This window comes from Desmodus rotundus, chromosome 7 (assembly GCF_022682495.2).
Source record: "Desmodus rotundus isolate HL8 chromosome 7, HLdesRot8A.1, whole genome shotgun sequence".
Classification (NCBI taxonomy): Eukaryota; Metazoa; Chordata; class Mammalia; order Chiroptera; family Phyllostomidae; genus Desmodus; species Desmodus rotundus.
Window position 1 is genome coordinate 5,173,060 of NC_071393.1, and position 15,271 is coordinate 5,188,330.

Consider the following 15,271-nt stretch of genomic DNA (forward strand, 5'->3'; position numbering starts at 1 on the left):
CACACGCCTATTACAGCACCGACTGTTGTACATGCTGAGTTCATGGTGTGATACTAAATAAGCCACTTGAGGGAAGGAATCATAAACCACTGCTTACATCGCGAATGAGGCATAAAAAAAGTATAACAACTTAGTATGTTCATAAAATCATCAGAACTACATTAAGTAGCTGCTAGTTTAGAGATAGAATTTGGTTATTTTAAGTATTTGAAAGTTTTTGTTAAAAATGTAATAACTGCTGTTGAAAGTTAGGAAAGCCCGTTAGATACTGTTTTATTAGAAAAGCAAGCTTGTTAACAGAAGAAACAAATACAGTAAATATTTTTCCAAATTTAATCTTGAGACTCCTCACATCAAAAAGCATCTCCTTTTAGCAAAGATACCCCAAAGCCGCCCTGACTGGTGTGGCTCAGTGGATTGAGGCAACCAATCAGTGTATCTCCTCACACTAAAGTATCTCATCTCTCTAAAAAGTAAATAAACTCACTCTTAAAAAAGAAAAAAAATAAGTTCAATGAGTTTAACTTACTATCATTTCTCATGATACACATTATAACTCTCACATATTAAAACAAACTCTAAATGCTAGTCAAGTTTACTATCCTTTTTGTTTTTAGATTTTACTTATTTAATATATTTTTAGAGAAGGGAAGGGAGAGAGGGAGAGAAACATCAATGTGTGGTTGCCTCTTGCACACCCCCAATGGGAACCTTGGCAATGGACTGCAACCCAGGCATGTGCCCTGACTGGAATCGAACTGTCAATACTTTGTTTGGTTCACAGGCCAGCACTGAATCCACTGAGCTGCACGAGACAGAATCTTACTATCCTTTCTAAAATTAAAAATTCGTGTTACCAAAAAATGCTTGAATACAAAATTAAAAGCTAAAAAGTTCAGCCCTGGCTGGTGTGGCTCAGTGGAGTGGGCGTTGTCCTGCAAACCAAAAGGTTGCTAGCTCAATCGCCAGTCAGGGCACATGCTTGAGTTACATGCCTGGTTGGGGGCGTGTGAGGGCAACTGATCGATGTTTCTCTCTCTAAAAATAAATATTTTTTAAAAAGATAGAAAGTTCAATAATATAAGATTACCCTTTCAACATCTGCATAATATTCTCTTCCAACAGCAACCACTGTGTGTGGCCTTCTAGTCCATCTTCTACGCATGTGCATATAAGCATATACACACACACACACACACACAGCGATATACGTGGTTTTATGGTGGTGTGGTTTTTTCCCTAAATTGAATCTACCTTAGTCTTTACTTAAATTACAGTTTAAATGAACCATACTTCAGCTGTTTCCTTATGTCAATGGTTTTAAACTGGGAGTAATGTTGCCTTTCAAAGGACATTTGGCAATGTCTGGAGACATTCTGGTTGTCACAAATGGGGGAAGGAGAGGTTACTACTAGCATCTAATGGGTAGAGGCCAGTGATGCTAATAAATATCCTACAGTGCACGGGGAATACCCCCTTTGTCCCACTGGACAAAGAATATCTGTCTCAAAATGTCAACAGTGCCAAGGCTAAGAAATTCTGCTTTGACAAGTCCCTGACTTGGGCGTATTTTCAAACACAATTCCATTTTTCTCAAAGGTTGCAAAAAAGATAACATTGCATTATGTACCAAGAAGACAGAGGTGGTTCTGTGCAAAGACCCTACCGCCATGCAGGGAAGACATGCTTTATACGATCCATGGCTGCATTTCAGAAGCAAGTCCTTGACTTTGTTTGTTATTCCATGGAGTACAGAGGCAGAACACAAAATTAACCTAAAGACAGCAATAACCTTTATATACAGTACTTCATGAACTTACTTTGTAAATAACTACTTGGAAGATGCAATGGAAAAGATGACCCCGGTTTACATTACCAATAAAACAAGAAAATACTTAAAGCATAAACTGAAGAAACACACAACCTTTTCCGAGAAACTCAAAAACGTTACTGAAGATACGGAAGCAGATTTAAACAAAGGGAAAAGCATGATTTGTTCTTAGATAAGAAGACACAATATAAAGATAGCATTTCTCCCCTAGGTTAATTTATAAAAATTTAACGTGATGCTAATAAAAATGCTAAACTGAATGTTAAAATCATAAGCCTTACTGACAGAACAATAAAACACCCTCAACGGTCAACCCTTTTTAGAGGATAATAAGAAACCAACTTATTATTTTGAGAACTACTGATAAATGATATACATTTTAGCTGTCTTTCTTGCACAAACTATACTTCATGGTAACAAAATGAGAGTTTCTTAATGGATATATTCCAGCTAATAATTGAGGAAGGATGACAGAGGTTGTCATCACGTGCAACTCAACGAGATCATGGCTCTAGGCCTAGACAATGGTCGTCAATGGCTGTTAAAACTAACACAAAAGAACTGATAGGAAATGTTTGGTCAAGTTACTCCTACTATCACAAAAAAGAGATGACAAGACATTATATGACTCCTAAGGAAAGAAAATATACACATTATCCATGAAACAGACCAGATTAAGTTTTAAAAAAATACAACCCAATCTTATCTAATATCAGTTGATAAAGAAACAGAGGGTCACTTTAAACATCACAGGATGCAAACCACAAAATTGAGATGATGGAAAAGAACACAGGCAAAATAAGCTGGATTTAAATAAAATGTTAAGGGGAAACACTCAAGGGAAAATTATAAATTAAGAAAGACTTATTAAGAGAGCTACTGTCAATCAAATGAACAGCATGGACTTTGGATTATGGTTCAAGAAGCCAACTATTTAAAAAATGTGTAAGACAGTAAGGTAAATTTGTACTTTGGATATTTGATGAGCAAGAAATAATTGCTGATATTTTCAGGTGTGAATAATGGTGCCATTAGCTATGATTTTAAAAAGAAAAAGTATAGCCTTCCAACCAAGATGGAGGCATAGGTAGATACACTTTGTCTCCTCACACAACCAAAAAGGACAGTAACAAATTTAAAAACAAAAAACAAACAGCACTGCCAGAAATTCGAACTGTATGGAAGTTCGACAACCAGGGAGTTAAATAAGAAATACTCATTCAGACTGGTAGGAGAAGGGTGGAGAGGGGAAGCTGGGGCAGAGAGGCCATGCGGCAAGGCGGCAGTTGGAGGATCGGGAAGTCCCACATTTGTGTGCAGATAAACTGGGAGGAACAACTAGGGACTGAGACAGACCACGCAACCCAGGGTTCCAGTTTGGGAAAAGAAAGCCCCAAAACCTCTGGCTATAAAATCTGTGGGGGATGCAGTGGCAGGAGAAACTCCCAGCCTCACAGGAGAGTTTGTTGGAGAGACCCACAAGGTCCTAGAATGTACACAAACCCATCCACCCAGGAATCAGCACCAGAAGGTCCCAGTTTGCTTGTGGGAAGTGGGGGAAATGACGGAAAGCTGCCAAGAGCCGAGCAAGCAGCATTGTTCCCTCTTGGACCCCTCCCCCACATACAGCACCACAAAGCAGCAATGTGTGTTGCCCCACCCTGGCAAATACCTAAGGCTACTACATAACAGGTGTGCCTCCAAGACAAAGATTTATAGCCCAAAAGAAAGAACAGATCAAAGCCCCAAAAATAGAACTAAGCGATGAAGAGAGAGCCAACCTATCAGATGCAGAGTTCTAAACACTGGTAATCAGGATGCCCACAGAAATGGTTGAGTATGGTCACAAAATAGAGGAAAAAGCGAAGGCTATGCAAAGTGAAATAAAGAAAAATATACAGGGAACCAACAGTGAAGGAAGGAAACTGGGACTCAAATCAACGATTTGGAGCAGTTCAAGGAAGAAATAAACATTCAACCAGAACAGAATGAAGAAACAAGAATTCAAAAAAAAAATGAGCAAAGGCTTAGGAACCTCCAGGACAACTTTAAACGTTCCAACATCCGAATCATGGGTGTCCCAGAAGGAAAAGAGCAAGAAATTGAAAACTTATTTGAACAAATAATGAAGGACAACTCCCCCAATCTGGTGAAGGAAACAGACTTCCAGGAAGTCCAGGAAGCTCAGAGAGTCCCAAGAAGTTGGACCCAAGGAAGCACACACCAAGGCACATCACAATTATATTACCCAAGATTAAAGATAAGGAGAGAATCCTAAAAAGTAGCAAGAGAAAAGGAAACAGTTATCCACAAAGGAGTTCTCATAAGACTATCAGCTGATTTCTCAAAAGAAACGTTGCAGGCAAGAAGCAACTGGAAAGAAGTATTCCAAGTCATGAAAGGCAAGGACCTACATTCAAGATTACTCTCTCCAGCAAAGCTATCATTTAGAATGGAATGACAGATAAAGTGCCTTCCAGATAAGGTCAAGTTAAAGGAGTTCATCATCACCAAGCCCTTATTATATGAAATGTTAAAGGGACTTATCTAAGAAAAAGAAGATCACAACTATAAATAGTAAAATGATAACAAACTCACAACTATCACCAACTGAACCTAAAAAAAACAAAAACAAACTAAGCAAACAACTAGAATAGGAACAGAATCACAGAAATGGAGATCACATGGAGGGTTATCAGTGGGGAGGGGGTAGTGGGAAAATGGGGGAAAAGGTACAGGGAATAAGAAACATAAATGTTAGATACAAAATAGACAGGGGAAGTTTAAGTATTCTGAAGTATAGGAAATGGAGTAGCCAAAGAACTTATATGTATGACCCATGGACATGAAGGGGGGTGAGCTGGTGCGAGGAGGGTGCAGGGTGGAGGGGAATAAAAAGAAAAAAAATGGGACAACTGTAATAGCGTAATCAATAAAATATACTTAAAAAAAAAGTGTAACTCTTGAAGATGCACACTGAAATATAGTAGTCCCCTTGCTAAATAAAGTCTTTGTAAAAAGTTAGTGCTTTCTGGTGCAACATGTCGGTCAGAACACATTTTCTGTTCACATCTTCCCATTACAAATTTAACGCCTTTTCCACCTTCACTAAACACTTATCATGTACTGTGACCATGACTTTTGGAGTTTGTAGTGCAACAGCAAAACTAGCACCAATTTCTTTTTCCTTCTCCACAATTTCACAGTTAGAAGATTTGTTCCTACTATAGATCTTAGCGACCTCAGCATATGACTTTTTTCCTTTCCTCATTAAGTTGAGAACTTTCACCCTTTTCACATAAAGAAAGCACTTTAGCCCTGGTCAAGTAACTCAGTGGCTGCAGCATTGTCCCAATATGCCAGGGTTGCGGGTTCAATCTCCAGTCAGGGCACATACAAGAATCAACCAATGAATGCATAAATAAGTAGAACAACAAATCGATGTCTCTCCCCCTGCTTCCTCTCTCTGAAATCAATAAATATTAAAAAACTTTTAAAAAAAGAAAAGAAAGCAGTTTATGGCTCCTTTTGGCATATCCAAATTATTGACATCACTACTCTCGCACCTCAGAGCATTAGGTAAAATAAGACTGACTTGAACACAAGCACTATGATACCATGATAGTCGATCTGATAACCCAGAAGAGGCCACTAAGTGACTAGTGAGGTGCGTGGGTGTGTAATATACACAACATGGACACCCTGGACAAAGACATGATTCATGTCCCAGGCACAGCAGAATGCGACAGTGCAGTATTTCATCATGCTACTCAGAACAGTACACAATTTACAACTTATGGATTATTTCTGGAATTCTACATTTTTATTTTTAGGCCCTGGTTGACTGAAACCGCAACAAGCCAAACTGGATGGGGGGGATTACTGTATTAGAAAACTCCTGTACTATTAATTCTTTTAAGGTGTGATAATGATATTGTAGGTGTTTTATGGTTTTTTTTTTTTTTAAGATGAGAAAACCCCCTTTAGTGTAATTTTGATGGTTTCTTAAGTGAGCCACCCTCTGCTTTAAAAGAAATTCTGGGCTTTGGAGGAAAATTATATATTAGTGTAAAATAAGAATGTCAGGAACCTTGGTAAATTAATTTAGCAAACCCTCTTTTCAAATTTAACATTGAAAACTTCAAAAGTCAGTTATTCTTTTTGAAGATCTTGAACTATCACAACTGATAACTATTTCTCCTCCCGTTTTGTTTATACAAAATGCATCTGAATACCTCATGTAATATATTGGAAATCAAAAGTCAAAGCTGAACCACAAGTGTTTCTTCATTATAAATTGAGTTACTTATTCATGCAGCATGCAGACCACAAGCAAACACAGGCAGGATTATTCTCACCTTTACCTGCTCTATATGTCTTGGCTTGATTCACTGGCATGGGCGTCATAGGTATAGGGTATAAAGGCTTGAGGGATTTAAAAAAAATAGATTAGGGTCTCAGGACAATAAGAACATATGTTACCACTCTCTCAGTTGTATATTGCTAGAAAGCTAGCTCTGAGGTACTCCTGATTTTCTGAGTCATTAAAAAAATCAAAACCCCCACAGCTAGAAGGACAAACCCCAAACTACAGTAAATCTAAACCATCTTTCTCACCAGAAAACATTCTCAGATTTAGGTCCTTACACTAACACCACCTCATGCCTTTCCTTTTCAAATACTTCTGTTATACCTTCACTGCCTCAAATCACTGCACACCTACAGAGTGCCTAGTGTCAAATACAAGTAACCAGGATGAGCAAAGAGCATCAAATTCTATGACTTACTTGCACGCCTGGGCTCACTGGGACTGGATACATCATATTTGGTGCAAAACAAACAGGTTGAGTATAAACTGGAGTTGGCTGCTGATGGCCCACCATAGACGGGCTAGGTTGTGCTTGAGGACGAGGTGAAGTTGGGGTGGTAGAAGGCTTTGGCTACAGAAACAAAAATCAACTATCTTAAGGTGAAAAGCTAACTATTATCATAACTTGAAAACTAATTTTCCCAATCTTTCTAAGTTTTGTTTGTTTTTAATTGTCCCTTTGAATGAAAAGTTATAGAAAATAAACTTCACACGTGTCAAGTAAAAGAGAAAAACGCTTTGGTAGAAAGTTAAAGTAAAATTTTGCCAATAATCAATAATACTATTAAAAATAGTAGTGGTGACTTTTAAGAAACTCGTAAAAATGTTTTAAAAAATTAAAAAATAATCGATTTCCTTACAAATTCAGTAGAATAGATAGTAACTGTGTGTCTATAAACCTGACAGCCTACCTAGACTCTTCAGAGTCTGAGTCAAAAATGCCGAAAGACTGGCCCCAGACGGCCTGTGACTGATGACAACACAAGGACCTCTGCTATGGCTCAAACATGTTCATTAGTGACCGTAAGAAGAGGGGACGGATCGCTGTTTTAGCATACTGTAACTGAATTTAGATGTTAGGTACGAAAAAAGAAATATTACTACTAATAATAAATTTATTTTTTTAAAGGCTACATTACTTCAAAGAGAAAATAAATTTACCTGAGAAAAAGAACGAGGGTTGAACTCCTTTGCATTGGGGTTCAATGTTGATTTCCTCACTTGCCTAAAGCAGAACAAAAATATAAAGGCCAGTGAAATCTGCATGGAACTTACGTGTCTCTAAAGTCTTCTTTACCTGACTGTACTTTTTAAAAAATTGCTAAACATATATTACATTTAAACAATTCTCCCTATCATTGATCCACTTCATTCGTGCGTGTGCATGCACACACGCACGCACACACGCGCGCACACACACACACCACTCCTTAATTTGATAAAGACTGACCAAAAAAGGACAAGTTGTTTTTTTTTTTTAAGTAAAATGTATAACAGTTCTCTCAAAGGCAATCAACAGATACTTTAACTGAAAAGACAGCATAACCCCTTATAAAATGTCCTGAAGTGCAATCTTTAATGTACCAATTTCTAGCATGGACTATTTTTTAATGTGACAAAGTGTTTCCTACATGACATACCTTGGAAAAAAGTGGTAACTAATAAATTTTTTTTTGCCTCAAATCAAGAATAAGCACTCCCCAACTTATTAACGAGCTGCATTCCAAAGTTCAGCTGTAACTGGACTATAGGGGACCCCTAACAAATAAATCAACGGTGTTTAAGTTAGGTTCTGTGGCTAGCCCATAAAAGTCCATTTAATTGATAATGCAGGGGTAGGCAAAAGCAGGTTTACAGCTGTGAGTATATTCTTACTTATTAATTATTGTATTATTTGTATTATTTGTCTTTTTATTATTTTATATCCTTACTTATGATTTATCTTTTAAGGTAATGATGGCTGGTAATTTAAACTCCTTTTGCCCATCCCTATATGAGGGGGACCCAAAAACACCTGGAATTTATTTATAAAAAAACTGTGTATCTATCCTTACATGTTTAAACTTTAGTCACCTTCAAAGTACTCTCTGTTTGATGCAATACACCTATTGAGACATTTTTTCCACTGCTCAAAACTGTTTTTGAACTTGTTGATTTTGATGCCTGCCATTTTTTTGTTTGTTTATTTGACCTCTTCCATGTCATTGAAACGTTTCCCTTTGAGGACTTTTTTCATTCGGGGAAACAAAAAAAACTTATTCAGGGTAAATCAGGTGAATAGGGAGGGTGAGGCACAGGGGTCATGCCATTTTTGGTCAAAAACTGGAACACTCAGTGCGGTGTGGGCAAGTGTGCTTGTACATCACCACCATGAATGGGTGACTGTGTTGAAAGAGTCTTCAAAAAAAAATGTTATTGAAGCCAAACACAGCCTCTCATAACAATGCCAGCTGGTACACTGATGCAGACGGGCTTGTGGAACACTCACCTAGCAGGGGAAGCCTGTACTACAAGGGGCATTCCCTCCAGAAGATAATTCCAGGTTTTTTGGGCCCTCCTCTCATATACTGGATGTGCAAAACTAAGTCTACCTTAACAAACCTAACTATTAACTAAAACATTGTTTCTGATGGAAAATGTTGAGTTCCGAGTAGGGACACCAGATACTCCTCTCTTGTGCTGACACTGGCAGTTCTTACTCCTAGCAACAGAGCCTGTAACTAGCACCCAGGGGATACAGGTCCCAAAAGCCAGTAAGATTTCAATGCCCTGTACATCTACAGAAAAAGCGTTTCTTAATTTATACCTAGGGGTGTTTTTTTGTTTTGTTTTGTTTTGTCATTGGGTACAGAAATGGTGGGGAAGGGAAGAAGAATTCAGGGTATAATGACCTATTCACTTAAAATGTCATTTGTTTAGATAAGTTGTTTATAATCTGAAAAGCTACTTATGAAACATTCTAAAAGTCCAGATAAATTCTTGAGTTAGAAGGTCCTAGACACCTTAAGAAAAAGTTAAGTAAGTAACAGGACACGCTAAATGCCAGGTTTACTCACTCAGCTGCGTCTTTTTTCTCCTCTTTATCATCTTTCTCTTGTTTACATCCCGGACTGGAAGTCTGAACCCCTTGGGATGTGACCTCAGGTCCCCTCTTGTGCTCCGTGTTACTGAGGATGGAGGGGGAAATGCTGGGGCTGTTTGGTTTGCTGCTGCCACTGGTGCAGTTGCTGCTGCTATTTTCAATGAAAGAATCCTTAGCATTTGGTTCAATTTTGTCTTTCATCAAATCTCTTGATTTTTCTCCCTCTCTATTTTTGGTTAGCAGTTGATCCATAGATTCAGAAGTAGAACTTGGCTGCAACTAAACAAAGGAAATAATTATACTTGACTTTAAGTAACTACAGTCAATTTTCTCCATGCATACAACCGAAGTAATATTATTTGTAAGCAGGAAATATATGGAATAAGGCTTCTTCGTACTTTAAGAGTAATGTCTTCATTACAAGGCAATAAAAGAACCATAGTCATCTACACACTCAAATGTCCTAACCTCAAAAATTAAATATTTACTGCTTGTCTACTACGTGTCAGAAATTGTGCCTGCTGGGTATGGAAAATATTAAATAGTACCTATCCTCCCAATGCTTACCATCTGGGTAAGATAAGACACTTAACAAAATGAGGCAAATGCTATGAGATCCTATGAGAAAAAGCAACTTACAGAAAGAGAAGGCTTCTCAATGTTAAGTGTCATCTAGTCTAAAATGTGAAAGAGGTCTGGGGGAGGAAGGGAGTTTGCAAAAGGGAATGGTCTATGCAAAAGAACTATCATGTTTAAAAACGTAGGGGAAAGGAAAAAGATGGCCCCACTGTGAAAATATGCCCAGAGCAAGGGCGGGCACATTTGCAGGAGTGACTCAAGAAACGACAAACTCACCCAAGAGGAACTGAGAAGATAAAGGAACTTGGAAGCTGTGTTAAGGACTCTAGCTTTTAATTCTTGGGTTAATGAGAAGTCACTGAAGAATTTTAAGCAGGTTATAGTGTTGAGCAGAATTTATAAAGACCAGCACAACAGCTCTGTGGAAAATAAACTGGAGGGAAGCAAGTGGGAATGCAGAGACACCATTATGGAGGCTGGACTAAGACCAGGGCCTAGCCTTGGGAAGCAGTGGCTTGGAAAGTCGGAAGTAGGTGCATTTCTGAGGAAGACCTCATTAGACGTGATAGTCTTTAATATACCAATATACCTTCATAGACTTTCTAACCTTTAAGTAAAAAAGGAAACCACAACACACAAGTACCAACCAGCAAGAACAGAAGTCAAAAAGATATTAGTGAAGTAAGTGACAGGGTCTGTACATTTGTAAAACAGAAGAAATCAGTGTTACTCCTGTCTGAAGATGATTTAAGATGTCATACTCCACAGAGAAAAACAGGGACAGATGAAGAAAATGGCAAGGAAGAGAGAAGGAAAAGTATAAGTTGTAAAGGTAGAAATGAGAACAAATACAAGCCAGCAGCCCTGGGCAGCTGCACAGCAAAAGGGGCCATAAGGATGGAGAGAGAGAACTACGTCCTCAGCCTCAGGATGGGCAAAACAGTATCAAAGTGCCATGACTGGGGGGGCCCTTGGCATTCTGGGAAGCAGCATTACATAGCTCAGGGGCTCTCATGGCTAACTGCATCACCAACGTAGCTAAGGGAGAAGGATGACAAGACATTTATTTGGACCCAATAACAATTTAAGTCACAACACAGGCATTACATTTTTAAGCCAGCATTTGTTCATTAAAAACATTTAGCAGTGGCTACACAGATCAACTGTGTACTATAGAAGACTTCTCCAGTGTTTACCACCACAAGGGTCTTTGAGTAAGGCAAAAATGAGACTTTTGTTGTTATTATTCATGTAATGGTAAACATATCTAAAGTACTCACTATTGGCTGGACACTGTTCTAAACTACAAGCTCATTCAGTAGTTACAACAGCCTTATTTGATGTATATACTATTACTGCCAACTTACAAATGGGAAAACTAAGGCACAATTAATGCTTTTGAGCATTCTGCCGTATTTCCTATCTGTAGTATATTAAATGGAAGGAAACCAAGATTCTTTCCCCACCAAATAGGACTACTTATTACAAATAGAGCTGTAATTGACACATAGGAATGTATTAGTTTCAGGTGTAAAATATAAGGATCCAGTGTATTATGAAATGATCACAGTGTGTCTAATTAATAGCTATCACCACAGTTACAATATTTTTCTTATAATGAAAACTTTTAAGATCTCTTAGTAACTTTCAAATATACAATAGAGTAGTACTGACTATAGTCACCATGCTGTATATGGCATCCCCATAACTTATTTTATAACTAGAAGTTTGTACCGTTAGACAATTTTCACCAATTTCACCAACTCCTGCCTTTGGCAACCACCAATCTGTATCTATGAGTTTGGGCTTTGTTTTTTCCCCCCAAGATTCCACACGAGTGAGATCAGATGGTATTTGTCTCTCTGTCTTACTTCACTTATCACACAATGCCCTCCAGGTCCATCCATGTTGTCACAAATGGCAGGACTGCCTCCTTTTTATGGCTGAATAATATCCCCTAGCGTGTACACACACGCACACACGCGCTTCCTTTGTCCACTCATCTATCGATGGACACCCATGTTGCTGCCATGCCCTGGCTGGTGTAAATAATGGTGCAGTGAACATGGGATACAGTTATCTTTTCAAGTTAGTGTTTTTGTGTCCTTTGGATAAATATCCCAAAGTGGAATTGCTGAGTTATATGACAGTTCTATTTTTAATTTTTCAAGGATTCTCCATACTGTTTTCCATAATGGCTGTATCAATTTACATTCCTGTCAGAAGTGCACAAAGGTTCCCTTTTCACACATCCTGGCCAGCACTTGTCATTTTTTATCTTTTTGATAATAGCCACTCTAACAGGTATGAGGAAATAATTCACTGTGGCTTCGATTTGCACCTGCCTGATGATTAGTGATGGTGCGTACCATTTCATGGATCTGTTAGTCCTCTCTCTGTACGTCTGTCTTGGAAAAATGTATATTCAGATCCTATGCCCATTTTTTAATCAGATTTTTTTTGGGGGGTGCTATTGAGTTGTATATGAGTTCTTTATATATTTTGGAAATTAACTCCTTATCAGATTTACAAATATTTTTTCTATTCAGTAGGTTGTCTTTTCATTTTATCGATGGTTTCCTTTGCTGTTCAGAAGTTGTTGTTGTTGTTGTTGTTTTAAAGATTTTATTTATTTATTTTTAGACAGAGGGGGAGGGAAGGAGAAAGAAAGGGAGTGAAACACCAATGTATGGTTGCCTCTTGCACGCTCCCCAACTGGGGACCTGGCCCACAACCCAGGCATGTGCCCTGACTGGGAATTGAATCGGCAACCCTTTGGGGTTCACAGGCCAGCACTCAATCTACTGAGCCACACCAGCCAAGGCAGAAGCGTTTGGGTTTAACGTAATTCACCTTGTTTACTTGTGCTTTTGTTGCCTTTGCTTTTGGCTCTTAAGGGAAAAAGAAAAAGATAGTAACACAGGATACTCCTATTTCTATCTCAATGAAAGCCCAGATTTCTGTGAACCATCATAGTTCAAGGACATGTGTGTGTCGTGAGGGTGGTCCTGTCACTGAACAATGCAGGCCATACTATGCAGTGGCTACTGCCCAAAGCATTGCTAGAGCTCAAACACACAGATAGCCAGGCTTATCTTTTACTAGCTACGTGAATCTGGGAAAATTATTTACCTTGTCTTTGCCTCAGTTTCCTTATATGCACAATGGGGATAATACACGTACTTCAAAGGGATGTTAGGACAATAAAAAACTTAGAAACACTTAGAACAGTGTCTCAATAAATGTAAACTAATATCATAAATGTAAACTGGAAAGAATTAATAATAGATTGATTATTCAGGCCCCCCAAAATATTAGGACTAGAAATCCTAAAGCGACAGACTTTTAATGCTGCATCTACCTGGAATTCAGAAGTCAAGTATTAAAAAAGATTTATAGCCCCGGCTGCATGGCTCAGTTGGATGGAGCGTCATTCCATGCACGGAGGGGTTCCATTTGATCCATAGTCAGGGCACATGCCTGGGTTGCAGGCCAGGTCCCCAGTAGGGGGGCGTGCAAGAGGCAACCGTACATTGATGTTACTCTCCCTCTCTTTCTCCCTCCCTTTGCCTCTCTAAAAATAAGTAAATAAATAATCTTTTTAAAAAATCTTAGAAGAAAATAAGAGCAGATCTTTATGACTGACATATGCTGCTGTTGGGAATGTAAAATAATACAGCTGCTTTGGCAAACAGCCTGAAAGTTTTCCTCAAAAAGTTAAAAATAGCTACCATATGTCCCAGAAATTCCACTCCTAGGTATATATGCAAGAGAAATGAAAATATGTCCACAGAAAAACTGTACACTAATGTTCCTAACAGCATTATTCAGAATAGCAAAAAAGTGGTGGCAACCCACAGATTCATCAACTGGTGAACAGATAAACAAGTGGTCTACCTGTGCAACGGCGTATGATTCACCCATAAAAAAGAATGAAGCACTGACAGGTGCTCTGACATAAATGACCCTTGAAAACATTATGATGAATGAAAGAAGCCAGTCACAAAAGGCCACCTATTGAGTGACTGCATCATTATTAACCGTCCAGAATAGGGAAATCCACAGAGACGGAAATTAGATTAGTGGCTGTTTAAGGCCTGGGAGGACAGGGGTACTTGACAGCAAATGAGGAGTGGCTGCTAAGGAATATGAAGTTTCTTTTTGGGATGAAGAAACTGTTCTAAAATTGAATATGGAATGGTTGTATAGCTGTGAATATACTAAAACCCACTGAATTGTACTTTTACAATGGCTAAATTATATAATATGTGAATTTTATCTCAATAAAACTGCTTAAAATAAACTAACTCATATGCTTCAAAGCAAAAAAAAGTTATTTCCTTCATAGGACAATAAACTCAAGTGTGCTCTAAGAAGAACTGAAAAATAATGCTGAGGAAACAAAACCAAATAGGCAAGAATACTTATAGTATGACATCATTGATATCAAATTCAAGATTATGCAAAATAGTATCATCTTCTGCTTAGGGAATCTATTCGCATGCAGTAAAAAGAAGGGCACAGGAAAGAAACCCTTCCTCTGGCAGGATGCAGCTGAGGAGGACAAGTACCCAAGAGGACTTCAGCTAGGAAAAGGCTGAAAACCAGACTTTTCCCCTCTAAGAAGCTTAGTTTCAGGATGATTTCTTTAGTTGGCCTCAAAACGTACCTTGATACCCACAGTATGTTACAGTAAATATTGTATGAAAGAACGAAAACAGTTATCTAGGAGAGATTAGAGTATGTTCAGTGAGTCCATCAAAGATTTCTACCACAACACACCCGTGCACAAAATATAAATCTGTAATACGGCTGAAGCCCACTGTGCAGCACATCTTCTACTTGCCACATCACATCAGATCATTAACGCCTTGGCCCTGCTCTGCTCTTCAGCAAATCAACTAATCAAATAAATATCAAATAGTAACTTATAGTAGTTTCAAACGTCAAAATTATATTCTTTGATATTTTTATTGTTCTTATCAAATCTCATGATTTTAGTTACTCTACTTAAAGTACAGGCAAAGACAACTTTCAGAATGTTTAGCTTTCTATACACCCAGTTCAAGGTTTGTAGTTGTATATATAATCCATTTTAGTAAATAGATCACAGAGTAATTCTTAGTAATGTTTAATATTTATGTTTTAGAATCTTAATGCAAGAACAACAATGAAAAATAACAAAATTCAAAAGCAACACTTACCCTAAAATCATTCTTAAATTTCTTTAAGTCATCAATCTGTTTTCTATGCTCAGAAACAATTGGTGATATACCTGTAAAATTAATAACTATTAGATACAGATTTATTTCTAATCTTTAACTTAAAATTCTTTTAGGATGGAATGTTAGAAGTGAAAATAAGTTCTGTTATCAAAATAACAAAAATTTTAATAATTATAGATTTTGGA

The 15,271-nt window shown here is 37.9% G+C and overlaps 1 protein-coding gene across 6 annotated transcripts in view; it reads right to left on the reverse strand.

The window, feature by feature from the left end:
- ATXN2 (ataxin 2) overlaps positions 1 to 15,271 on the reverse strand; it is a 93,806-nt gene that overhangs the window by 14,918 nt on the left and 63,617 nt on the right. For 4 of the 6 annotated variants that reach the window (XM_053928759.1, XM_053928758.1, XM_053928754.2 and 1 more), the window contains 5 exons: positions 15,066 to 15,136; positions 9,257 to 9,561; positions 7,362 to 7,425; positions 6,619 to 6,771; positions 6,190 to 6,256 (listed from right to left, as the gene is read on the reverse strand). In XM_053928759.1, coding sequence (XP_053784734.1) covers positions 6,190 to 6,256; positions 6,619 to 6,771; positions 7,362 to 7,425; positions 9,257 to 9,561; positions 15,066 to 15,136 — 660 coding nt within the window. The remainder of the gene's footprint in view (positions 1 to 6,189; positions 6,257 to 6,618; positions 6,772 to 7,361; positions 7,426 to 9,256; positions 9,562 to 15,065; positions 15,137 to 15,271) is intronic. The other 2 variants (XM_053928755.2, XM_053928757.2) reach the window with 1 other exon arrangement.